This window comes from Saimiri boliviensis, chromosome 1 (assembly GCF_048565385.1).
Source record: "Saimiri boliviensis isolate mSaiBol1 chromosome 1, mSaiBol1.pri, whole genome shotgun sequence".
In the NCBI taxonomy this organism is placed as follows: domain Eukaryota; kingdom Metazoa; phylum Chordata; class Mammalia; order Primates; family Cebidae; genus Saimiri; species Saimiri boliviensis.
Window position 1 is genome coordinate 104925967 of NC_133449.1, and position 24868 is coordinate 104950834.

The window sequence follows — 24868 nt, forward strand, 5'->3', positions numbered from 1 at the left end:
CACACAGCCATCAGCCACATTCTAAGCCATTTATTCAATGACCCTATAGAGTATAAGCATACCCGATAACTCAGACTTGCTTTTGGCCCCTGGACTAGGCCCTCATTGCTCCAGGCATGAGGGGCCATGCAGCCTGACACAGCCACCCAGGGCCAGCAGCCTGTGGCCACAATGTCAATGGCTATAACCGCTTCATCTGCCGCCGCTCCTGTCGGCGCTGCCGTTTCTCATTGTGCTCTGGTACTGGGGTGCCACTGTCTGCAGTGAACCAAGGACCTAGCACATTCACCCACAGGAGGTAAAGGGCCCGGCCTGGAGCCTACAAGAGAAATGGTAAATTGAAGCAAGGTGCAGGGAATAAAGGATGGGAAGGGTTAGATGCTGCTTCTTGGGATCGCCCCCAGCTCACATACCAGAAGCCAGAAGGACCAGACATAGAGAGAGAAGCAGCTGAGCACCTGCACGATGGCTGTCAGCAGGATCACATCCTTAAGGTGCCTGTGGACAGAAAGAAGGCTGCCAAAGACAGCAGATGGGCCCCAGTTCAACTCCCTTCCACCCTTTTCAAGTTGCAAGTTGCTGTGCTTCTTGGGCTATCTGGGCCCCAGCCCTGGGGCCGCTCACCTGGGCTGGCGGTGGGGGACACTCACTCTGCCATGCCCTGCTCCATGTTGAGGTCCATGCCACCATCCATCAGGGCCCCATCCTCAGAGAACGCTGCCCGTGCCATCGAGCTCATAGAGTGGTAGCTGGCCCCATATATTGCCAGACTAAAGCCCAGAGCCAACTGCAGAGCAAGAATTAGGGTATAAAAGGCCAGCCACTAACCCTATGCACTCATCCACTTCCCACCTCCCAGGATGTAAATACTTACCCAGGCCCAAAATGAGGCAGATGAGTAAAAGAAGACCAAGGTGACAAGGCAGTAAATGGCCTGCAAGCAATCACAGGATCAGGCTGGGGTCAGAAGACACCTTCAAACCATGGGTTTCCCTCAACTCTGACCAAGGTTTAGGCCAGGCTGTGGGAGGAGCAAGGTTATTCTTACGGGCTGGAAGGAAGGGCCCTGCTCCCTGAATCCCAAATACCCAGACTCTCCTCTGACACCCAACTCAGCCCAGGAAAGAAGCCTTTGTGTACTTGTAGGTAAGAAGGGCTCTCAAATTCAGCTACGACTGAATTCATTTCCTTTGTGTTTTACTAGTCAGCACTTTCTCTGTGCCCAGATCTTCTCCCATTTCTTTCTGATTGGGGCTCTCTTCTAGAGCTCTGTCGGGTACCAGTACTCCTCACCAAGCAGGGCTGAGGACTGGGGACTGTAAGTGGGCATAGAAGCAAGGAGGCAGGCACTTACATTGGCCCCTAGTATGATCCGCAGGTAGAACTTCAGGGTCTCTCTGTTCTCTTCAAATATCTGCTTCTTCCCTCTCGTGCCCACTTTGCCCTTGGGCTGCAGAGGGGTGATGAGATGCCGTCAGAAGGCCACCGTCCTCCTCATTCTCCCCACCTGCCTGGTTAGCTATAGAGCTCCAGCCGCAACTCAGCCAGGTTCCCGTAGTGCTGAAACCTAGCACAATCCCTGGGATGTCCACCCATCCTCCAGTCCACCCTGCATAGGGCTGACACCATCTCTCCAGCACCCACAGCTAGGATCGCCTCCTGCTTGCCCTGGAACAATTCAACCCTAAACTAATACCGCCTCTGGCTCCGTTGGTAGTCTGGCTGTGGGCTAATGATGACTCTTCTAAAGGTACTCCTGAGCGGAGTGCCTCTCTCATGCCTCCGCTGGCGTAGGCCCGATCTGGGCTAACGCCCACCTCAGGTCAGACATTTCTGGCCTGCTCTGGTACCGAAGCCCACCCTACTCCGGCACTAGTACTGGTATGGTCCTGCGCCGCCATCCCTCTGCCCCGCTCTCGTACAGTCTGGTCAGGGGATGGCGTCCCTCTCCGGCCCACCCCACATCCCTTGTCCTTTCTTAGTTTTCACTCTCACAGCCCCGGGAGAGCTTTGCTGGTGCGGACCCTGCCCTACCACTTTTCTTACCGCCATGGTGCGAGGCAAACGCCCAGCCCAGCAAACAAGGGTGAGCGACCGAAATCGCAATCACTAAGCACCACATCCGCAGTGCATACACTTCCGGCGCAGACCGAAGTCGTCAGCCTCTGGGACGAAAATACGGCTCACTTCCTTCCTAAGCCCCGCCTCAGATGGGCGAGACTACACTTCCCAGAAAGCATTGCGCGGGGGGCGGAGGAGGCAGGGATGCGATGGCGGAGTCGCTGCCCCAGGAGGTGAGAGGAAGCCGCCCTCAGGCCTAGCTCCGGACAGACCCCGCCCTCGGGGTCCTGAGCTTTGGGGGAGGGGCTGTCAGATAGCTAGCCTGGCCCCTCCAGCTTGACGGAAACGACCCGCCCGGCAGATCCCGGGGCCTTCTAGCTCTGGGTAACGGCTCTGCCTTTGGGCCACTCTGTCCCCTTAGCTTAGGGGACCGTCCCGCCCTTCCCTATCGGCCCCAGGAGATGACTGCCCTGTTACCTCAGCGAGAACAGGCCCTCTGCCCATCTCCTTCCCTTGAGATGACTGTCTCCTCTTCCCTCACTTCTGGAAGGTGTCCGCTCCATCTCATCGTCCCGAAGGGTAACTGATCTTATCCCCATTGGTCCCTTGGGATGATCTCTCCATTTCCTACGCCCCGATAGAGACGGCCGCCCCCTCTCCCTGGCAGTGGGAAACAGACTGCTCCCTCCCCATCAACTGCAGTGATCTCTGAGTTCCTTTAGCTAGGACAGGCCTGTTCCGCATTCCTAGGCCCCTAGTGATGGCCGCCCTTACCTCTTTCACTCCATGGGATGTTTGCTCCTTCCTCTTATCCAGGGACAAGACCACTCTGCCCCCATCTGCCAGGAAGATAATAGGTTTTGTCCCCAGTTGCCTGTTGGAATGGCTTCACCATCTCTTTTGTCCTGAGGTTGGCAAACCCCTCTCTCTGCCCATGGAAAACAGGCCACCAGTCCTGGAATGATGCTCCCTATTCTTAGGAAAAATAGGCCTGTTCCCACCCCGTTGAGCTTGCAGTGCCATCCCTTGCCCGCTTAGCTTCAAGGGCTAGCTATTCCATCCCCATAAATCCTATGAGTGACCAATCATATATCCAGTAGCCCCCTTGAAATGGGGCTCATGGGCTCCATCCTTATCACTGCCTCCTTTGGTTCCTTTAGAAAGACCACCCCCTTCTTAAGTCAATGAGTATCCCTCCCCTACTCACCCCAAGGGATGACAGGTTTGTTCCCCTCTCTCTTTGTTCTTGGGTTGGCTGCTTAGGCCCAGAAGACAGAATGGCCAGTATCTTAACTCAGCTCAAACAGGCTTCCCTTCCTCCCCGAAGGGATTGGGGCTTGGTCAGTCCCAGTGCCCATCAATACTGTCTTCCCCATGCCTAGCCTCCCCAGAAGTCTATTCTCCCAGTCATTCTTCTCTCAGTAATGACTATTTTATTTCCCTGACCCCTTCCCTGAGCAAACTCTTGGTGAAAATAGAGATAGAGGACTGGACTGTATATCCTTAATTTAATCCAGTAAGTATTGGCTGAGCACTGAGCCTATGTGCTTGGCATCTGAGAAGGGAAGGAGCGATCACAACGGGTTGGTGAAGTCAAGGTTCAGGAAGGGCATCCCAGGGAAAAGGCCCGCATAGGCAAAAGGAAATAGATATGCTGTTTGTAGGACAGTGGGGAGACTGGATTGGGGAAGTTCAGGGACCAGCAAGTCCAATTAGGCATGGACACCTGACAGTGCTGATCCAGGAGTAGAGACTGTCCTGAGAGTACTGGTGAACCCTGAAGGTTTATGGCAGGGGTGAGCTGAAACTGAAAACTGTTTTATAGGAAAAATTGACCTTGTGAAAAGTGTGCAGAGTGTATTACTGAGGATGAACTTGGAGGCAGAGAGTTCAGGTGGGAGATTGTGGAAGGAATCCAGGTTTCAGGTGGTGGAAATCTGAACTACTGAGGTGGGAAAGTTGCAAAGGTAGAGATTTTACTAACAGCAATCCAGCAACCACTTATGGAGCATCTACTTGTCACGAACACACTATATATATGTAAAATTTAATCCCATAAGGCTATGATCTAGATTTTTTTTTAAGGATCCCTGTTTTATAGATACGGAAACTGAAACTCAGAGAGGTCAAGTACCTTATTTAAGATCACACAGCACTATGACAGGAAGTATTGGAGCTGGAATTTGATTGAGTCTAGGTTAGCCTGGCCTAAAGTCTGTGCATTACACCTGTATCTGGGAGGAAGGGACAGAAGTGCTTGAATAGTCCGAAGTGTTATCAGGTGGATGCTCTGTTGGCATTGAAGTCCCCTTCAGTAGGCTTCATTGGGAGGGGCTGTTTTGGGCTGAGGGTAGAATATGAGTTTTGGTTGAGATTAAATCAATGGCTAAACATTTGCATGGACAGTTGGCAATATGGATTAGCATTCGGCTAATAAGACAATATGGGAATATTAACTTGTTGGTTATTCCTGTGTTGGTAAACAGAAAACCAAAAGACACAGGTCTGAGCCCTAGGAGCTGCAGAAGAATCCAAAAATGAGGCAATTGGGATGCAGGAAGGAAGATTCCAGAAGAAAAGAATAGTTAATATCAAATCATTCTAGGCCTCAGTGGCAACTGCTTCCCCAGTTCCGTTTAGGGCTTTGAACCACACTACCCCCTAGGTGGGGGGAAGGGCCTGAGCCTCCCAGGCTAGGTCTTACTGGGATTAAATCTTAACAACCAGTGGAGAGGGCAAGGTGGCAGTAGACAAGATGGCAAAAGAGCAGGCCCTCAGAGCCTGAGCCATGAGGGCAGGAGGATCTATGATTTCCTGACAATCAGAGTGAGCATAACTGGCCTACTATGCTCTAGATCCTATGCAAGACACTTGGCTGTGTCCGTTTTTTTTGTTTTGTTTTGTTTTGTTTTTCCCTGAGACGGAGTTTCGCTCTTGTTACCCAGGCTGGAGTGCAATGGCGCGATCTCGGCTCACCTGCAACCTCCGCCTCCTGGGTTCAGGCAATTCTCCTGCCTCAGCCTCCTGAGTAGCTGGGATTACAGGCACACGCCACCATGCCCAGCTAATTTTTTTTTTATTTTTTAGTAGAGACAGGGTTTCACCATGTTGACCAGGATGGTCTCGATCTCTTGACCTCGTGATCCACCCGCCTCGGCCTCCCAAAGTGCTGGGATTACAGGCTTGAGCCACCGCGCCTGGCTGTTGTTGTTTTTGTTTTTGTTTTTGTTTTTTTCTAAGACGGAGTTTCACTCTTGTTGCCCAGGCTGGAGTACAGTGGCACGATCTTGGCTCACTGCAACCTCTGCCTCCCACGTTCAAGCAATTCTCCTGCCTCAGCCTCCCAAGTAGCTGCGATTACAGGCATGTGTCACCCTGCCTGACGAATTTTTGTATTTTTAGTAGAGAAGGGGTTTCACCATGTTGATCAGGCTGGATAGTCTCCTGCCTCAGCCTCCCAAAGTGCTAGAATTACAGGTGTGAGCCACCACACCCAGCTGGCTGTGTTCTTTAATTCTCACAATAACCCATTTAATCTCACTACAACTGCCATTTCCCAGATAAGGAAAACAAAGTTCAGAGAGGTCAGTTGGCAGAGATCTGAACTAGGTTTATCTGGCCTCAATGCCTAGGCTTTTTCTACCCAGCTAGGCAGGAAGTTTGATTCTTATCACTTAGTGCAAGCCTGTATCCAGCTCAGGAAAGGTTTGTTTACAGTAAAGATACCTGAAGCCTGGAGCAGGGAAGTAAATGCTTCCCGAAGCTTCACATCCAAGATAAAGTAGAAGTCAGTGCTCTGGTGCCCTCAGACCCATGGTACTGTCAGCTGAAGTTGTTTCCAAAGACCTCCCAGCTCTAACAGCCCCCAATGCCCTGTCTTTTTCCCTCAGATGCTCACATATATTCTGAGCTTCCTGCCTCTGTCAGATCAGAAAGAGGCCTCCCTCGTGAGTTGGGCTTGGTACCGTGCAGCCCAGAATGCCCTTCGGGAGGTAAGGCACCCACCCTCCCCTGTCCCTTCCTCAATTGTTTCTCACTTCAGCTTACTCGTGGCCCTGCTCATGCATCTCCATCCATCTATTCATCCATCCATCCATCCATATATTCTCATACATATACATATATAAATACATACATTGCTACATAATTGGCTCTGGGTACAGTGCTGGGGCTATACAGATAAAAAGACACAGTTCCCTAAGGAGTTCACATTACTTGAAGGAGAAAGACAAGTAATATGAATGATCATGCTATCGTGTGCTCAACACTATGACACTGGGGCAGAAAGAGTTTAACAGGGACATAAAGAAGGACATCCAGAGGAGACTGGTGGTGTCAGGGAAGGCTTCCTGAAGGAACAGGATGAGAAGAAAGGTTGGGCTTCTGGGATCAGTAATAGCACAAGTGAAGGCACCATGGTGTGGAATACTTTTGGAAATAATCACACAAGTTCCGTATGGCTGAAACTGAGACATGGCAGGAGATGAGGCTAGAACGGGGTCAGGCTGCAAGCTGGCAGATGTACCAGGCAACAGAGCTTGGTTTTCTTCTGATGACCATTGAGGAGACTATTAGGCAGGTGAGTGACACAGTGTGATTTGTATTAGAACTCTGCAGTACAAAGTGGACTGGGAGAGTGAGACAGCATAGGGAGGAGGCCAGCCAGGAGGGGAATGCAGACATCTGGGATAGTTTGAAAGACAGGCCGTGATGGCTCATTGTTCTAATTTTGATTTGTTTATTAGTGAAGTTGCACTGTTTTTCTCATTAGCTCACCTTTTATATTTCTCCCATTTGTTTATTCTTGTTCTGTGTCCATTTAACTATTAGGGTCTTAGTATTTTTCTGTTCCATGTGTATGGACATTTTCTTTTCTTTTTTGAGACAGAGTCTCACTCTGTCGCCCAGGCTGGAGTGCACTGGCACGATTTCAGCCCACTGCAACCTTTGCCTTCTGGGTTCAAGCAGTTCTCCTGCATCAGCCTCCCAAGTAGCTGGGATTACAGGCAACCTGCCGCCATGCCCAGCTAATTTTTTTGTATATTTAATAGAGACAGGCTTTTCCCATGTTGGCTAGGCTGGTCTCGAACTCCTGACCTCAAGTGATCTGCACTTGGCTTCCCAAAGTGCTGGGATTATAGGCATGAGCCACTGTGCCCAGCCTCTTTTTTTTTTTTTTTTTTTTTTTTTTTTTTTTTGAGACGGAGTTTGGCTCTTGTTACCCAGGCTGGAGTGCAATGGCGCGATCTCGGCTCACCGCAACCTCCGCCTCCTGGGTTCAGGCAATTCTCCTGCCTCAGCCTCCTGAGTAGCTGGGATTACAGGCACGCGCCACCATGCCCAGCTAATTTTTTTGTATTTTTAGTAGAGACGGGGTTTCACCATGTTGACCAGGATGGTCTCGATCTCTCGACCTCGTGATCCACCCGCCTCGGCCTCCCAAAGTGCTGGGATTACAGGCTTGAGCCACCGTGCCCGGCCGCCCAGCCTCTTTTTAAATTTTTATATATTTATTTTGAGATGGAGTCTTGCTCTGTCACCAGGCTGGAGTATAGCAGTGCAATCTCGGCTCACTGCTACCTCCACCTCCCAGGTTCAAGTGATTCTCCTGCCTCAGCCTCCCGAGTAGCTGGGGCTATAGGTACGTGCCACCATGCCCAGCTAATTTTTCTATTTTTTAGTAGAGATAGGGTTTCACCATGTTGGCCAGGATGGTCTTGATTTCTTGACCTCGTGATCTGCCCTCAGGCTCCCGAAGTGCTGGGATTGCAGGCGTGAGCCACTGCAGCTGGCCTCTTTTTAAAAATTTAATTTGGGCTGGGCCCGGTGGCTCAAGCCTGTAATCCCAGCACTTTGGGAGGCCGAGGCGGGTGGATCACGAGGTCGAGAGATCGAGACCATCCTGGTCAACATGGTGAAACCCCGTCTCTACTAAAAATACAAAAAATTAGCTGGGCATGGTGGCGCGTGCCTGTAATCCCAGCTACTCAGGAGGCTGAGGCGGGAGAATTGCTTGAACCCAGGAGGCGGAGGTTGCGGTGAGCCGAGATCGCGCCATTGCACTCCAGCCTGGGCAACAAGAGCGAAACTCAGTCTCAAAAAAAAAAAAAAAAAAAAAATTTAATTTGGGGCCGGGCGCGGTGGCTCAAGCTTGTAATCCCAGCACTTTGGGAGGCCGAGATGGGTGGATCACGAGGTCAAGAGATCGAGACCATTCTGGTCAACATAGTGAAACCCCGTCTCTACTAAAAAACACAAAAAAAATTAGCTGGGCATGGTGGCACGTGCCTGTAATCCCAGCTACTCGGGAGGCTGAGGCAGGAGAATTGCCTGAACCCAGGAGGCGGAGGTTGCGGTGAGCCGAGATCACGCCATTGCACTCCAGCCTTGGTAACGAGCGAAACTCTGTCTCAAAAAAAAAAAAAAATTTTGTTTGTTTTTAAAACTGAGTTTTGCTCTGTTGCCCAGGCTGGAGTGCAGTGGTGCGATCACAGCTCAGTGCAGCCTTGACCTCGCCAGGCTCAGGTGACCCTCCCACCTCAGGCTCCTGAGTAGCTGGGACTATAGAGGCATGTCACCATGCCTGACTAATTTTTTTTTTTTTTTTTGAGACAGAGTTTCGCTCTTGTTGCCCAGTCTGGAGTGCAGTGGCGCCATCTCGGCTCACCGCAACCTCTGCCTCCTGGGTCCAGGCAATTCTCCTGCCTCAGCCTCCTGAGTAGCTGGGATTACAGGCACATGCCACCATGCCCAACTAATTTTTAGTATTTTTAGTAGAGACGGGGTTTCACCATGTTGACCAGGATGGTCTCGATCTCTTGACCTCGTGATCCACCCGCCTCAGCCTCCCAAAGTGCTGGGATTACAGGCTTGAGCCACCGCGCCCGGCTCTGACTAATTTTTATAGTTTTAGCAGAGAGGAGATTTCACCACGTTGCCCAGGCTCATCTCAAACTCCTGGGCTCAAGAGATCTGCCCACCTCAGCTTCCCAAAGTTCTGGGATTGCAGGCATGAGCCACCATGTCTAGCCCAGAAGTTAAATTTCTGTGTTGTTGGCTAGGTGTAGTGGCTCACACCTGTAATCCCAGCACTTTGGGAGGCCAAGGTGGGTGGATCACCTGAGGTTGGGAGTTGGAGACCGGCCTGACCAACGTGGAGAAACTCTGTCTCTACTAAAAATACAAAAAATTAGCCAGATGTGGTGGCACATGCCTGTAATCCCAGCTACTTGGGAGGCTGAGGTAGGTGAATGTTTGAACCCCAGGAGGTGGAGGTTGAGGTGAGCCGAGATCTCACCACTGCACTGCAGCCTGGGCAACTAGAGTGAGACTTTGTCTAAAAAAAAAAAAAATTCTGTCTTGTTGATTCTGAACATCCTTTTCTTTTTTACTTCCTTCATTGTTTTCTAAACTTAATGATTCCTTGCCATTTCACCCTTTTCTTCTGTTTTTCTTTTTTTTCTTCTGTTTTTCTTAAGTAGACTTTATTACTTAGAGCAGTTTTAGGTTTACAGCAAAGTTGTTTCTTCTGCTTTCTGGTTTGAATTTTTGTGTTAATGTTTTCATTGGTAAAATTTATTTAGATTTATGTTATGAGGTAAGAAGCTAAACTGATTAATTTTTGAAGAGCCTGAACACCATTTACATCTAATCTTCTCCTTCCCTATTGGGTTGGAATTCTCTGTCCCATATTAAATGTGGGTATATAAGTAGGTTCTGTTGTTGAATTATGTATAATTCATTGATCTGATTGTCCAAAGGAATTTGATTTTGAACATGCTGAAGTGTGAGAATCTAGATGTTGAGATCCACCTGGTAGTTGCATTTCTGGGTGAGGAATTCAAGAGAAATGTCTGGATAATAAATATAGATTTGAGTGTCATTGAAGAATGGGTGGCAGTTGAAGCCACAAATCTGAGTAACTTCCCCCAGAGAGAACATGCAGAGCCATAGGAGCAGCAGGCCACAGAGAAGCCCCAAGGGAGGACACCAGTCTAAGGGCACCGAAAGGAGACACCCAAAGAGGGGGATGAGAAGATCCCAGAGAGAGGAGGACACAGACGTCAAAGGCAGGAGAGCATTTAAGGGATTGAATGAGACTAGGCATAGTGGCTCACACCTGTAGTCCCAGCTACTCAGGAGGCTGAGGCAGGAGCATCACTTGAATCCAGGAGGCAGAGATTGCAGTGGGCCGAGATCATACCACTGCACTCCAGCCTGGACAACAAAGAGAGACTTAGTCTCAAAAAAAATAAATACATAAAGGTCAGAACTTTGACTTTTATGTGCTGATCAGCAGTGGGATTGCACCTGTGAATAGTCACTGCACTCCAGTCTGGGCAACATAGCAAGACCCGTCTCTAAAAAAAATAAATACATACATAAGTAAAGGATTAAATGGATGATTAACAATGTCAAATCCCACAAAAAGCCCAGCAAAGTGAAGAACAAATAATATCCATAAGATATACTATCCAAGGAGGCCTAATGGCTTTAGCAATATTTGACATCTGGGAAAAAAAGCCAGGTGGATTGAGGAGTGAATGAGAAAAGTAGGAAGTGTAGAGCAAGACCTCACTGGCAAGAAATTTCTCCATGGAGGCCGGGCATGGTGGCTCACGCCTGTAATCCAAGCACTTTGGATGCCAAGGCGGGCGGATCACCTGAGGTCAAGAGTTCAAGACCAGCCTGATCAACATGGTGAAACCCCTGTCTTTAAAAAAAAGAAAAAAGAAAAAAAAAAGAAATTTCTCCATGGAAAGAAGGAAATAAGTAGGCCAGGCCAGGCATAATGGGTCACACCTATAATCCTAGAACTTTGGGAGGCCGAAGCGGGCAGATCATCTGAGGTTGGGAGTTTGAGACCAGCCTGACCAACATGGAGAAACCCTATGTATACTAAAAATACCAAAGTAGTTGGGTGTGGTGGTAGGCGCTTCTAATCCCAGCTACTCAGGAGGCTGAGGCAGGAGAATTGCTTGAACCTGGGAGGCGAAGGTTGTAGTAAGCCAAGATTGCACCATTGCACTCCAGCGTGGGCAACAGGAGCAAAACTCCATCTCAAAAAAAAAAAAAAGTAAATAAATAAATAGGCCGGGCATGGTGGCTCACGCCTGTGATCCCAGCATCCCAGCACTTTGGGAGGCTGAGGTGGGTGGATCACTTGAGATCAGGAGTTCAAGACCAGCCTGGCCAACATGGTGAAACCCCATCTCTGCTAAAAATACAAAAATTAGCCAGATGTGGAGGCACATGCCTGTAATCCCAGCTACTTGGGAGGCTGAGGCAGAAGAACCACTTGAACCCATGAGGTGGAGGTTGCAGTCAGCTGAGATCGAGCCACTGCACTCCAGCCTGGGTGGCAGAGTGAGACTCCATCTCAAAAAAAAAAAATAAAAAATAGTAAATGATTAATTCTTCAGAGAGTCACTAGAAGAGGGATGAAGGTTGGGGGAGGAGAGAGGTCAGGCATGGAAGATGCCACCTCAGGTGGTGGTAGAGATAGGCTGCCACATAGCAAGCCTCATCTGGGATAGGATGGAGAGGATATCGCCTCTTCCTTTTGTGTGTGTGTGTGTTTTGTGTTTTTCTTTTTTGTTTTTCCACATCGGTTTGGTTAAAAAAAAAAAAAAAAGGTTGTCACCTCTTCCTGAGGAAGCAGAGAGGTGAGGGTGGAAACATGGAGCTATTTGCAGAGAAATTCCCCAGAGGCATCTCCTTCCTCAACAGCGCCTTTGTTCGGTGGATTTGGAGGCCAGGAGAATGAAAAGAGACATAGAGGCTAGGTCTTCAGCAGAGAAAGTTGAAACAGTCACAGAGGCCGGGTGCAGTGGCTCATGCCTGTAATCTCAGCACTTTGGGAGGCCAGGGCAGGCAGATCACGAGGTCAAGAGTTCAAGACCAGCCTGGGCAACATTAGTGAAACCCCATCTCTACTAAAATACAAAAATTAGCTGGGTATGGTGGCAGGCGCCTGTAGTTCCAGCTACTCTGGAAGCTGAGGCAGGAGAATCGCTTGAACCTGGGAAATAGAGGTTGCAGTGAGCCGAGATCATGCTATTGCCCTCCAGCCTGGGCAACAAGAACAAAATTCTCAAAAAAAGAACAAAATTCTCAAAATATCTCAAAAAAAGAAAAGAAAAGAAAAGAAGCAGTCGCAGGACAGAAGGAAGACAGAAAATTACTAGAGACATATAGAGAGGCTGTGGGCAGCCTTACTCAAATGTTTCTGTTGTGCCAGGCACTGTGCTGGGCACTGGGGAGGCAGAAGTGAGAAAGACACAGAACTTGGGAGTGTGTGGTGAGCACAGATAAGCCAAAAGAGGCTAGGGTACTGCATTGCAAGTCTGTGTGAGGTGCATCAGGGATGCAGAGAAAAAGTCAGAAAAGACCCCATGGAGAAGGAGATGTTTGGCCTGAGACTCGAGAGAGGAATAAACATTTGCCAAATAGACCAGTAGTAGCAGGTAAGGGGTGGGAACCCCTAGAACAGAAAAATGCAGCTGAGCAGAGGTGTGTGGTCGCAGGAAAATGATCAGAAGTGGCAGCCCCAGAGCCAGGGCTGGGAGGAAGGGGAACAGGCATGGGAAGGGCTTGGCTGAAGAAGCAGGCCTGGGTCCTAGAAGGGCTTGAATGCCAGCCTAGGAAGCTTAGCCTGTGTCCCAGAGGCATGCAGAACTGGCAGAGGGTCTGGAGAGCACAGGCAGAATCACCTTTTGGAAGGATCAGCCGGTGACAAAACCCAAGAGAAACTGATGCCAGAGAAACTGGAGGCGAGGACCTGATAAGGAGGAAGCTGCTGTCATCTGAGCTTGGGGAAGCAGCTGTAAGGCTACTGGCATACAGTAAGGAGACCTCAGCTAGGGCAGAAGCAGTGAGGTTGGAGCACAGGGACAGGTTTCACTGTATCAGGGAAACAGAGCGGAAGGAACTTGGGTCGTTGTGGATGTGGGGAGTGAGGGATGATTCTAGGATCACTCCCAGATTTCCCACTTGAGTGGCTTAGTAGAGGGTGGGAAGAGTCTAGAAGGAGCAGAGTTGTAGGATAAGATAATGAATTCAGATTTAGAGTGTCACATCGTGTTCTCTGGAGAGAGGTCAATCAGGCACTTGACTCCCAGGGTCTGAGTGTTCAGGACAATGATGTGGATCAGAAAGACAGTAGTTGGAATGATGGCCCCATGGGGCAAAATGCAGTTGGCCAGGGTACACTTGGAGGGGGTGCAAAGATTGTGTGTGTGTGTGTGTGTGTGTGTGTGTGTGTTGTTGGGTGGAACAAACCATGGGGAACCTCCTCATCTATGGACTGGATCTCTTTTCTTTCTTCACCCCAAAAGAGCCTGATGGGGAGCAGGCTAGAAGGTAGGAGGAAAGCCAGGAGGGCAGAGTTGTAGAACCCCAGTGGAAAATGGCATCAAGGGGAGTGGCTGCTGGCCATGCAGAGCAGGTGGCATGGCAGAGAGAACCTTTGTGGGAGGTCTGAGGCAAAGCCCCCATATGTTGGTGAGCTTGCTGGAGGGGAGCCATTGCCAGGAATGTGTGATCCTGTGGGGGCCAGCATGGAGGGGTGACGGGTACAGAGTGGCTGGACAGCAGGCATGCCTGTGCCTGTGTGCTTCCAAGAAGCATGGCTGTAGAGGGAGGAGAGAGAGAAGAGAGGCAAGAGGGGGAGTACAGGATATAGGGAGGCTTTTACTTGCAGTTTAACACTCTGGGATATTTGTGGCCTCTGAAGAAGGAGCAGTGGAAAGGCATAAACAGCAGGGTTCTCGGAGGAGAAGGAGGCCAGGAGAAGGGGTCTGCTGGAAGCAAAAGAGCAGGAGAAGGAGGAAGGTTCAGATGGATGGGCCCTGCCTGGAGGTAGCTAGTGAACATGAACGGAGGAAAGGGAGGGACTTTCCACTTGATGGTCTTCTCTGAGAATCCTGGATGAGGGAGGGTATATCAGTAGGGCCAAGAGCTGGGGAGGTAGGGGGCATGGAGGGAAATATTGTGGGGGGTGGGAAGGGAACAGGGAGGCCATGACTTCCTGGGTAGAGTTCTGTATCCCTGGTACAGACTCAGAGGAGGCAGTTGGTCTCACCAGCTCTGGCTGGGCCAGGAGAATGGGCATAGCAGCACGACTGAGGCAAGGGCACCAAGGACTCTTGAGGAGAGGTTGTTACAGGGCAAAGCCTCATGGAGCCCAGCAAAGATGGGGCAGTCAGAGGAGGCCGAGGGGGCAACCAAGCCCTGGGGCACAGATAGGATTGGAGTAGGGGTGAGGGCTGGAGGAAGGAGAAGGAAGCCAGAGTCAGTGTTTTAGAGCTGGAGCTGCTCCGACTAACCGTGTGCTCCAGATAGAATGTTGACAGAGACAGATAAAAGAGCCTTGGGATAACCAAAAACAAGAAAAAGAAGAAAGGAATGTTGACAAAGACCCATTTGGTGCCTCTGCAGAACTCAGCCCCGCCTGGGCTGGGAGCACAGGTACCTGGCATCACCACCACGTGCCAGAGAGCATCTGCGGGACCCTGCAGTCAAGAACCATCTCCCAGGGCTCAGGCACGGGCATGGAACTGAGGCAGTACCAGTTAGGTGCCAGTTAGGTGCTGTGGAAGACACTGGCTTACCAAGGCCAAGCTGGAGCCGGTGTCTCACCAAACTGGGCTAGGATGCTGGTCTTGGTGACTTACTCTCTCTGACCGGTCCTTCCTGTTCCCTTAATCCCAGCTTTCTCAAATAAGGATGCTGGCAAAGGCAGAGCCCCCACATGCACCAGCTATGCCCGTTCTTGTGGGGAGCCCTGGTTGCCTGCTGCTGGTTGGTCCCTGTGAAGCAATAGCTGAAGACAGCTCTTTCCCTCCTCCATGCCTGAGGGACTTATGAAGTCCTGGAGCAGCCTCTAAATGACCCACCAGTTTAACTCCTCTCTAGAGACCAATGCCCCAGGTGCCAGGGCATACATTTTCCCAATGGCCTCCTGGAGAACAGGCATGGTAGTTTTGAAGTCCTGTACCAGGCAGGGCGGAGGGCCATTTTCTCTGTCACGTGGCTTTCCAAGTGTGTACACAGGCTTGCAGTCTCAGTTCAGGTACAACACTAGGTACTCACTAGGTACAACAAAACCCTGGCCTCCCACAGTCAAGGTACATGCATCACTTGTAGCGGGTTCCGGGTATTTCCCAAATGATTTCGTGATTACTCTTTTTTTTTTTTTTCTTTTGAGACAGAGTCTCACTCTGTTGCCCAGGCTGGAGTGCAGTACCATGGTGCGATCTTGGCTTACTGCAACCTCCTCCTCTTAGGTTCAAGAGATTCTCCTGCCTTAGCCTCCAGAGTAGCTGGGATTACAGGTGCCTGCCACCATGCCCAGGTGATTTTTTTGTATTTTTAGTAGAGATGGAGTTTCACCAATTGGTCAGGATGGTCTCGAACTCCTGACCTCATGATCTGCCTGCCTCAGCCTCCCAAAGTGCTGGGATTATAGGTGTGAGCCACTGTGCCCAGCCAACTCCTGCAGTTTTAAGTCCAGGTAACCTCAGGAGCAGGGTAGACCACCTGGGAGGTGGCTTAGAGGCTGCCCCCATCCCACCTGAACATGGTCTCAAGCCTCTTCTGTACTCCCAGAGCTGGAAGTCCTTTAAGCCAGGCCTGCTTCTTTATCAGGTGGCTTTGCTACCAAGAGCCAGCCCTGGACTTGAGCACTGGGGACACTGCCAGAGTCTTCTCTTGGTCTTTTGTTGACCTGGTTCATAGGGAGGCAGTGGCAGAGAAGAGACCCTTCCTGGCCAGCCAGGCTCCAGAATGAAGGGAAGGAAAGAAGTCAGGCTGAGCCCCTGAAGCTGCTGTGTCACCAGAGCTGGGGCCTGCAGACTTTCAGGGGTTCCTCAGTGATATGAGTTGGGGGAGCAGGTGCTGCCTCACAACCAGCTCTGCCCCACCTGCCCCAGCCACAGTTTCCTCTCATCTCCATCCAATGGAGTTGTCTAGCTTACAGGGCTTGGGAATGGCTGAAGGCATGGCCTCCGTTCCTCTCTGGTCTTTCATCACCCTCTCCACCTTCACACACTGGGATCTTCCCAGCCCCCCTTTCACCTGAGACCCCCGACCCACTGCCCACGATTGGACCTGTGGTGAGTGCCCCTCTCATCTGGAATGACCATGTTCCAGAAGTAGGGGCTAGAAGGGGAACCTGGCTGACCCCTGGTTCCTGTGAAAGAGGCCAGGAGCTGGTTTCTTTCTCTTACACTGCTCCTTCCCATCATGACAGCCATGGGTGCCACTTATCTCTGCCAGACTGGTCTCTCCACACCTGGGAATGAGTCCTGTGCCTCCTGGGAGAATCCTGTTGATAAGTATCTTGCAGGAGCACATCCTGTGAGTCACCTTCTACCTTTTGCATTCCATTTTGTTTTTTGTTTTTGTTTTTGTTTTTGAGATGAAGTCTTGCTCTGTTGCCCAGGCTGGAGTGTAGCAGTGCAATCTCAGATCACTGCAACCTCCTCCTCCCACATTCAAGTGATCCTCCTGCCTCAGCCTCCCAAGTAGCTGGAATAACAAGCATGCATCACCACACCCAGCTAATTTCTGCATTTTTAGTAGAGATGGGGTTTCACCATGTTGGCCAGACTGGTCTCAAACTCCTGCCCTCAAGTGATCTACCTGCCTGAGTCTCCCAAAGTGCTGGGATTACAGGTGTGCGCCACTATGCCTGGCTTGGATTCCCTTTTTATGATGATCTGTGGGGTACCAACAGGAACAGCAGCTTGTTTTTGCAGTTACTGACAAGACAGGTTTAGGGGAGCTTTCTTTCCTGCATGTTGATTCAAACAAGAGGCTTCTTTGAGTACCACATGCCTGCAACCTGGACAAGAGGTAGGGAGATGGGGCAAGGATTTTAGAAGCCATGCCCTCTTCCCCCTCTCCCCAAAGATCTGTTCCACACATACCGATTTCCCTTTGGCTCACTCCAGTGCAATATCAGGAAAAGTTCTTTAAAGATATCTCCTTAGCTCGGAGCTTCTAAATGCCTGCACAAGCCAACTTAATCTCACCATGTAGCCTTGAGTTTTTCTCTTGGGTCCCACCTGACTCCAGCTGTGCACTGTCCGTTCTCATGCCCCTGTTCCTCTACTCAAAGCCAGCTCAACTTCCTTGGGATGGGTGAGGTGTGTCCTGTTAGCTCCCACCCACAGAAATGGAAGGCTTCAGTGTCCTTACCTTGACAGATATGTCCCCTCTGGACATGTGCTGCAGGGATCACACATCTTGAACTCTAGATCATCCAGGGCCCAATACCAGGCAGCTCCATGTGTTCATGCACACACAAACATGCACATGCACACACACACACATGCACATACACATGTGCACACATTTTTTTCTTACACACAGAACCCATTTTTGCAAACATTCATGTGACAGACTCTCAGAGACCACCAGGGGACTTAGGCCTAACTGCCTGCCCCAGATCTCTGGCACCTGGGCCATAGAGGGTGTGGTGAGTGACACCTACCTCACTTCTCCCGCCTTCTACTGTTCGGAAGGCTATGCTCTCTGGAAAGTGGGTGAGGCCGGCTGCTTAGCTTATGCCAAATCCCTGGAGTAGGAGGCTGAGTCCATGGATCTCAGGGCCTCCTCAAAGTCCTAAAGGTTGGGGTCCAGCATGCTTTGCCCTCCCATGCCCTGGGGACTTCACTGGGCTTCCTCTAGGTCCCATCTCAGCCCTCTTGTGCTCAACATGCCAACTCCCCACTCTGTCCCTGCCCCTCCCTTGGCATCCCATCCTGTCGATTACTAACCTTCCCATCGTCCCCTGATGGTCATCTCCTTTGAACCCCAGCTCCCACTTCCTACCCACACCCCACTTGACCACACATGGTACCACACACCATGGTGGGTCCCCATTGTGGAAGGGCCCTTCCCTGACCTGCCCCCAACCTCTAGCCAGTGACTTGTCACCAAACCCAATGCCCAGCACCCTCTGAAGCCAGAGGGCTACCCCAGGCCTGCTGTTGCTCTGTAGAGAGACGTGCAATACAACATCCCCGTGTCCTCTGCCTCCCTCTCGGCCATCAAGAGCCTGGGCCTCAAGAGCATCTGCTGCATCAGCCTGACCAACCTGGATGGCTCTCCAGCTTCACACCAGGTGCTACAATATGTTGCCTGCCACCTGGGCCCGCACCTGCAGAGCTTGTCCCTGGGTGGGGGGAGCCCCACGGAGGCCTCCTTTGTAGACCTGATCCTGGGCTGCCCGACCCTGCGTGTCCTTGACCTCAGTGGCTGCAATAGCCTCTTCACCTCGGGCACACTGCTGGCTCAGCCTGAGACAGCACATAGTGTCCGGCAGACCTTGAGTGGCCTCCATGAGCTCAACCTGGCTGGCCTGCGGGACCTGGCTGACCTCAGCTTCAACCGGCTCAGCAGCTGTGCCCCCAGCCTGGAGCGCCTCTCCTTGGCCTACTGCCACCTCACCTTCGAGCCAGACCCATCCCGAGGCTGCATCAGCCCCCAGGACTTCTCTCCCTCTCAGTTCTCCTTCCACAACCTGCTGCGATTTGTGCAGGAGCGGGCTGGCAGGCTGCATGCCCTGGACTTGAGTGGCACTGGCTTGCCACCCAAGGCCCTTCGGGCCCTGGGCCAGGTAGCTGGGCTGCAACTGCAGGAGCTGAGCCTGCACAGCTGCCGGAACCTCTCCACGGAGGCCGTGGCCAGCCTCTGCCTCCAGCAACCAGGCCTTACCTCCCTGGACCTCAGCGGCTGCTCAGAACTGACTGATGGGGCACTCTTGGCTGTGAGCCGGGGCCTGCGGCACCTGCGGCGCCTGAGCCTGGGGAAGCTGCAGCGGCTGACAGATGTAGGATGTACAGCTCTGGGTGACCTGCGGGAGCTGCAGAGCCTCGACATGGCTGAGTGCTGCCTGGTGAGAGGGCAGGAACTGGCCCGGGCCCTGGGCTCTGTGCATGGGGCTCCACCACAGCTGGCCTCCCTGAGCCTGGCCCACTGCTCTTCGCTGAAGGTGAGCGCACCATCATGCCCTTCCTTCCTCTCCAGGGCTGGGGATGGCGGGAGGGGGAACCGGGGTGGTGGGGGTAGTGGGCAGCCTGTGGCACCAGGAAGGGACTCCCCAGTGTTCATGTCCACAATTGGCAGTTGGAAATGAACTTGGGACCCAATCTGGAGGAGGACAGGAGCTTAGACAGTTGCTGCTGCTGCCAGCACACCTCCCCAGAGCCCCCATTCTGGGCCTAGAAGGTCCAAGCAGCCAACAGCTCACGTGCCATATGCGTGGCGACGGCTGTGTCTGGGGAGGAGTACTGAGGACAAGTGTTCTGGAGCTAGGAGGGCTGAAGAAAGGGGGTGATGGGCAAGGAAGGCAGGAAAGGAGCACTGAGGAAGGCGCTGGAGTGGGCCCTGCAGGGTGATGCGACAGGAGCAGCAGAGTCATTTCCTGGCCAAGGCCAGGCCCTTCAGCAGGCCTCAGCGCTGTCCCTCTGGATGGCATCCCTATCCTGGTAGTGTCAGTCCATCCCTCTTTAGTGGATTATTTCTTCAACCTGTCCATTTGACCAGGGCATTCTCAACATAAAACCGTCCCTCCATCTTGTTCCCCTCCAAGCACCTCTCTTCCCGGCCCCACTCCTTCCCGTTGCCACCAAGCATGTCTCAGCTGCTGCCTCCAGGCCTCATGTTCTCGTGTCTTCGAAGCTCCCCTCTGTGCATCCCTCTACCAACTAGCCTCCAGCTCCTGCTCCCCTTCCCTAACTGCCCTGGCAGCTGGCAGCTCCACCTCGATTGGCTCAGCAGAGTCAACTGGCTGGTCCAGTGAGCTGTGTGGTCTGAGGCGGCCTCATCCACTCCTTTGGCAGGGGCTGGGAGCATAGGCAGGGCGGCCACCCTAGACCTTGCCACCTCTATGCTTCCTGCCCCAGCCATAGTCCAAGCCTTTTTCCTGTGGCAACCCCCATGGCTACTCCCTGTCTACTACCCTATCTATGCCCACCTTTCACCACCAGCATGAGGGCCATGTTGATTCCTTCCTGGGACCCTCTGGTAGCTCCCCACTGCCTGTGGTTTGGGAACCTTGGACAGACCCTTCCTAGCTACCAGTGCCAGGCCAGGTGTCATAGGCACCAGCTGCCGCTCCATCCTGTCTCCTCCCTCCCTCCCTCCTAGGACACCTCAGTGCTCTCCATGATCCCAGCGCTGGGCCCAAGCCTCAGGGTGCTAGACTTGTCCTCCTGTGTGGCCCTCACCAACCGGACCCTGCAGGCCATCTTCACATACCTCACCCACCTCTCAGTCCTGCGCCTGGCTTGGTGCAAGGAGCTCTGTGACTGGGGGCTTCTGGGGCTGGGGGAGCCTGTGCACAGGACCCAGGTGCGGGACCCTTGAGGTCTTGGAGGGCGGGTTGGCCCCTGGGCTCAGCTGCCCTCCGGCCCTTCCCAAGTCTCTCTGTAGGAGCATTTAAGGGCAAACTCAGGAGGAACCTGAGAAGCAAGGGCTTCTTCCCACAGCCACACGCAGAGCTGGAGCATCAGGCCTCAGGCACCAAGGACCCTGATCCCGAGCCACAGGGCCCCTCCCTGCTCATGCTTCAGGCCCTGCAGGAGTTGGACCTCACAGCCTGCAGCAAGCTGACTGATGCCAGTTTAGCCAAGGTGTGGGGCTGGGGGTGTGAGTAGGCTGAGGATCTTAGGGCTGAAGTCCTGGGACAACCCACTTTTTGCTTGGAAAAAAGTGGACCTTGGAGTTCCTTTTTCATTGGCTTCTGCTGCCTCTGGTCATGCCCTGGCTGGGGTGGGAGGATCTGGAAGGGCCAAGGCTCTGGGCTCCAGTGGGATTTACCCCTCACCACCCCCATCCTCGCAGGTGCTCCAGTTCCCCCAATTGAAGCAGTTGTCCCTGAGCCTGTTGCCAGCACTCACAGACGAGGGCTTGGTGGCTGTGGCCAGGGGCTGTCCCAGCCTGGAGCGCCTGGTACTGAGTCACTGCATCCGCCTCAGTGACAAGGGCTGGGCCCAGGCAGCCAGCTTCTGGCCAAGGCTGCAGCACCTCAACCTGTCCAGCTGCAGTCAGCTCACAGAGCAGTGAGTGTGTCCAACGATACTGGGCAGATGGAGCCATGGTGCAGGGGCTGGGCTGGGTCCCATGGCGGGCCAGGCACTCATCTGGTGGCCTTCTCACAGGACACTGGATGCCATTGGACAGGCGTGCAGGCAGCTCCGGGTGTTGGATGTGGCCATGTGCCCTGGCATCAACATGGCCGCTGTCAGGCGCTTCCAGGCCCAGATGCCCCAGGTGTCCTGTGTCCGGTCCCGCTTTGTGGGAGGGGCTGACCTGACCCTAACACTCTGAGGCCAGGTCAGTAACTAGCCCTGCAGCTCAGCCTCCTTGACTCCCCAAGTCCCCAGTCCCGGCCTTGAGCCAGGTTGCCTCCATTGAGGACTGGGGGTGGGGCCAATCCAGGGCAGCCCAGGGAACTTCCTGCTGCACAGCCTGGCAGCAGCCTCTTTCCAGCCACACGTCACTGCCACAGGCTCCTGCTCTCTGGCCAGGCCCCCAGCGGGCGGAGTCTGGTGCTGGGAGGAGCACACCCTGTGTCTCTTGCCTGCCCTCTTCTCAGACCTAAGGCCTGGCTCCACCTATTCCTGTGGGACTCTTACCCGCCCCACCCCAGTGTACACTGAGCTTCAGCAGCTGAGCTCAGGTCTGTGGTGTAAACCCTAAGATTAAACATTCCAGATAGTACCTTCTTGTCTTAGGTTCTCAGACTAAAGGGCCCCTCTCCTCCCCACTTCAGCTGAGGTGGCCCTGGAGCAGGCAAGAACATCCCAGGCATGCTCCTTCCTCAGGCTTGGCCCACAGCCCCACAGGGGCTCCCACCCTGGCCTGACACAGCCACGTCCTAGCAGCTTCTCCACATGGTAGGAGACCCCGAAGGCCTGGGTGTGCCCTGCAGTAAAGGCACACACTGTGTGCTTGTCCCAGCCAGACTCCAGGAACAACTGATGAATAATGCTTGAGTCAGTGCGGCTATCCTGAGGGGGAAATAAGAGGAAAAGAATGAAAGAGGCCAGCATCTCTGAGTGAGAGGGTCACTAGAGGTCACCTAATCCAGCCTCCTTAATGGTGCTGGTGACTTCTCCATGGCAGCTTTGGGGACCAATGGGCTCCTCTTTCCTCAAGGGCTTGGTGTCCCCACACCTCATCCATATCCCTGGTCACTGGTTCTAGCAGTGAGCCAGGGATCCCCCAGCGCCTGCAGAGACTGTGCTTTATGTGGGGATTCAGAGGGGCCAAAGCTCTCCCAGCACAGGGCCAGCTGGGGAGGCAGAGAAGCCAGCTAGCAGGGACAGTCCAGCGTGCAGCCCATGTATGAAGAGAGACAAGCACCTGGGACTAGAGTCCAAGGAGCAACAAATTGGGTTTGGAGAGTCCAGGAAGGAATCAGGCAGTCAAACTGGAGAGAAGGGAGGAAGAGGGTGATCAAAACAGAAGGCACTGTGGGGGTACACCCGAGCAGGCCAGAGCTGGAACTGAGGGGGTGTTTCTAAGCAGGGAGGATGCCAGCTTGGGCCAAGCACCAAGAACCCTGCAAGCCACAGGTGCTCAGGTGGAAAGGCTAAACCACAGCATGTCTACGACTCATCTGGCTCAACTCAGGCTTAGTCATGGAAACTGTAGCCATTAACCCATGGACACGGATAGGGACATATGGAATATATGGGATGTTTGTATAAGATTTATGTTGGAGAAAGCAGTTGGGATAGCTGGTGTTAAGAGGGTTGGAGGGAGGCCGGGTGCGGTGGCTCACGCCTGTAATCACAGCACTTTGGGAGGCCGAGGCAGGTAGATCACGAGGTCAAAGAGATCGAGACCATCCTGGTCAACATGGTGAAACCCCATCTCTACTAAAAGTAGAAAAAATTAGCTGGGCATGGTGGCATGTGCCTGTAATCCCAGCTACTCAGGAGGCTGAGGCAGGAGAATTGCTTGAACCCAGGAGGCGGAGGTTGCGGTGAGCCGAGATCGCGCCATTGCACTCCAGCCTGGGTAACAAGAGCGAAACTCCGTCTCCAAAAAAAAAAAAAAAAGAGGGTTGGAGGGGCAAGATGGGAAGCTGGAAGTCAGGCGGCTGTTGCTTTGAAGGTAGCATGCACAAGGGACTAGAGACATTAGGAAGAACTGACAGTTACAGGGAGGCTGACAGCATCAGGGATCCCTGCCTCCCATATCTACCTAGAACTCAAGGCCGACCACTCCAAGTATGGTGGGAAGTCCTTAGGCATGGGCAAGGGGGGCCCGGATGCCCAAAGAGCTGAAGCTTAGCTGACGGAGGGGGAGCAAGCGCCCTCTGGCACATTCTCCAAAGGAAGTGCCATCTCATCAGTTCTCACAGTCAGCCAGGTTGATGGTTAGAAGCAGTATTGGAGCCATAATCCCAGCACTTTGGAAGGGTGAGGCAGGTGGATCACCTAAGCTCAGGAGTTAGAGACCAGCCTGACCAACATGGAGAAACCCCATCTCTACTAAATACAAAAAATTAGCCAGGCATGGTGGTGCACGCCTGTAATCCCAGGTACTTGGGAGGCTGAGGCAGGAGAATGGTTTGAACCTGGGAGGTGGAGGTTGCAGTGAGCCGAGATTGTGCCATTGCACTCCAGCCTGGGCCATCTCAAAAAACAAAAACAAAAAATGGTATTAGAGGCAATAGGAAGAGAAGAGGTGAGGGGTAGGGAGAAGTCTGAGGGGCAGTGGCTTCAGCCTGCCCTGTGAGCTCCACGGACTGATGAGCTCTTCTTTCCTCAAGGGCTTGGGGTCTGTGACCACAGCCTCTGCCCCCGTGACCAAACCTGCTTCTGCCCCCAGGGACTCTGGCCTGTTTGTGGCCCCCAGCCCACCCATGGCTCTGAGATAGGTCTTTTTTTTTTTTGAGGTGGAGTCTTGTTCTGTTGCCCAGGCTGGAATGCAGTGATAGGATCTCAGCTCAGTGCAACCTCAGCCTCCGCATTCAGGCATTTCTCATGCCTCAGCCCCCCAACTAGCTGGGATTACAGGTGTGAGCCACCATACCTGGCTAATTTTTGTGTTTTTAGTAGTGACGGGGTTTCACTGTGTTGGCCAGGCTGGTCTCTAACTCCCGACCTCAAGTGAACTGCCTGCCTTGGCCTCCCTCAGTGCTGGAATTACAGGCGTGAGCCACCGAGCCCAGCCCTGAGTTAGGTTTTAATCAGAAGCAGGGCTTCCTGCACAGAAATAGCTCTTGTCAGAATCAGCCCACATCCTCCCACTGGCCTGGGGATGCCCTTGGGAATCTTGACCCCACCCTTCTGCAGAAAGTAGGCCTGGCTTCACCTCTCTCCCTTCATGCCTCTCACCAGAGACCTCCAAGTCTTACAAAGGACACCAGGCAGGGCCATGCAAGCTTGAGGACTGGGGTCAGATTGTCAGGAGGCTTCTGGAGATGGCTCCCAGACTAGGCCACTGTTAATGCTGTGCAGGAAGACGTCTATTGGGGCAGTGCCTCCTGCCCTGCCACTTCTCACTCAGCAGGCCGGCAGCCCAGCTCTCCCTTGGCAGGTGCCCTCACACCACAGGCCAGCCCTTCCCACAGGCCCAGCATGGAGGGAAGCTGAGGATTCATCTTGAAGGAAGGCAGTGGTCCCAGCCTGTCCCCACCCCCTCAGAACACCAGCCCCTCAACCGTAACTGTCGAAGTTTGTGGCCTGGGCCTGATGCCCCATCTTATCCACCAGCTAAGTTTGAAGACAGAAGGGGAAGACTGTCACTGTCACAGGCTCAGCCCACAGGGTTCAGAGCTGGC

The 24868-nt window shown here is 52.8% G+C and overlaps 2 protein-coding genes across 3 annotated transcripts; one reads left to right on the forward strand and one right to left on the reverse strand.

Annotated features, from left to right (window-relative positions):
- Positions 1 to 15: 15 nt before the first annotated feature.
- On the reverse strand, positions 16 to 2149 carry TMEM208 (transmembrane protein 208). Its single transcript, XM_003936291.4, has 6 exons — positions 2047 to 2149; positions 1355 to 1450; positions 875 to 934; positions 651 to 787; positions 414 to 498; positions 16 to 319 (listed from the first exon to the last, which is right to left on the reverse strand). The coding sequence occupies exons 1-6, from the start codon at positions 2050 to 2052 to the stop codon at positions 182 to 184; spliced, it is 522 nt and encodes a 173-aa protein (XP_003936340.1). The 5' UTR covers positions 2053 to 2149; the 3' UTR covers positions 16 to 181.
- Positions 2150 to 2240: 91 nt separating this feature from the next.
- Positions 2241 to 24798, forward strand: LOC101052703 (Leucine-rich repeat-containing protein 29). 2 transcript variants are annotated; one of them, XM_010346765.3, is made up of 7 exons: positions 2241 to 2294; positions 5952 to 6053; positions 18068 to 19060; positions 20218 to 20421; positions 20559 to 20702; positions 20914 to 21131; positions 21231 to 24798. In XM_010346765.3, exons 1-7 carry the CDS (start codon positions 2271 to 2273, stop codon positions 21397 to 21399), a joined length of 1854 nt encoding a protein of 617 aa, XP_010345067.3. In that variant the 5' UTR covers positions 2241 to 2270; the 3' UTR covers positions 21400 to 24798. The 2 variants fall into 2 exon arrangements, with proteins under 2 accessions (XP_010345067.3, XP_074258048.1); XM_074401947.1 differs by lacking the exon at positions 20218 to 20421.
- Positions 24799 to 24868: the final 70 nt, after the last annotated feature.

Excerpts from the sequence above, each read along its gene's own strand:
- TMEM208 (XM_003936291.4), bottom strand. Across the intron at positions 935-1,354 it reads GGATCATACTAGGGGCCAAT|GCCATTTACTGCCTTGTCAC; the intron begins GTAAGTGCCTGC and ends GATTGCTTGCAG. Across the intron at positions 499-650 it reads ATGGAGCAGGGCATGGCAGA|GCACCTTAAGGATGTGATCC; the intron begins GTGAGTGTCCCC and ends TTCTGTCCACAG.
- LOC101052703 (XM_010346765.3), top strand. The coding sequence starts at position 2,271 with ATGGCGGAGTCGCTGCCCCAGGAG. Across the intron at positions 19,061-20,217 it reads CCCACTGCTCTTCGCTGAAG|GACACCTCAGTGCTCTCCAT; the intron begins GTGAGCGCACCA and ends CCTCCCTCCTAG. Across the intron at positions 20,703-20,913 it reads CTGATGCCAGTTTAGCCAAG|GTGCTCCAGTTCCCCCAATT; the intron begins GTGTGGGGCTGG and ends CCATCCTCGCAG.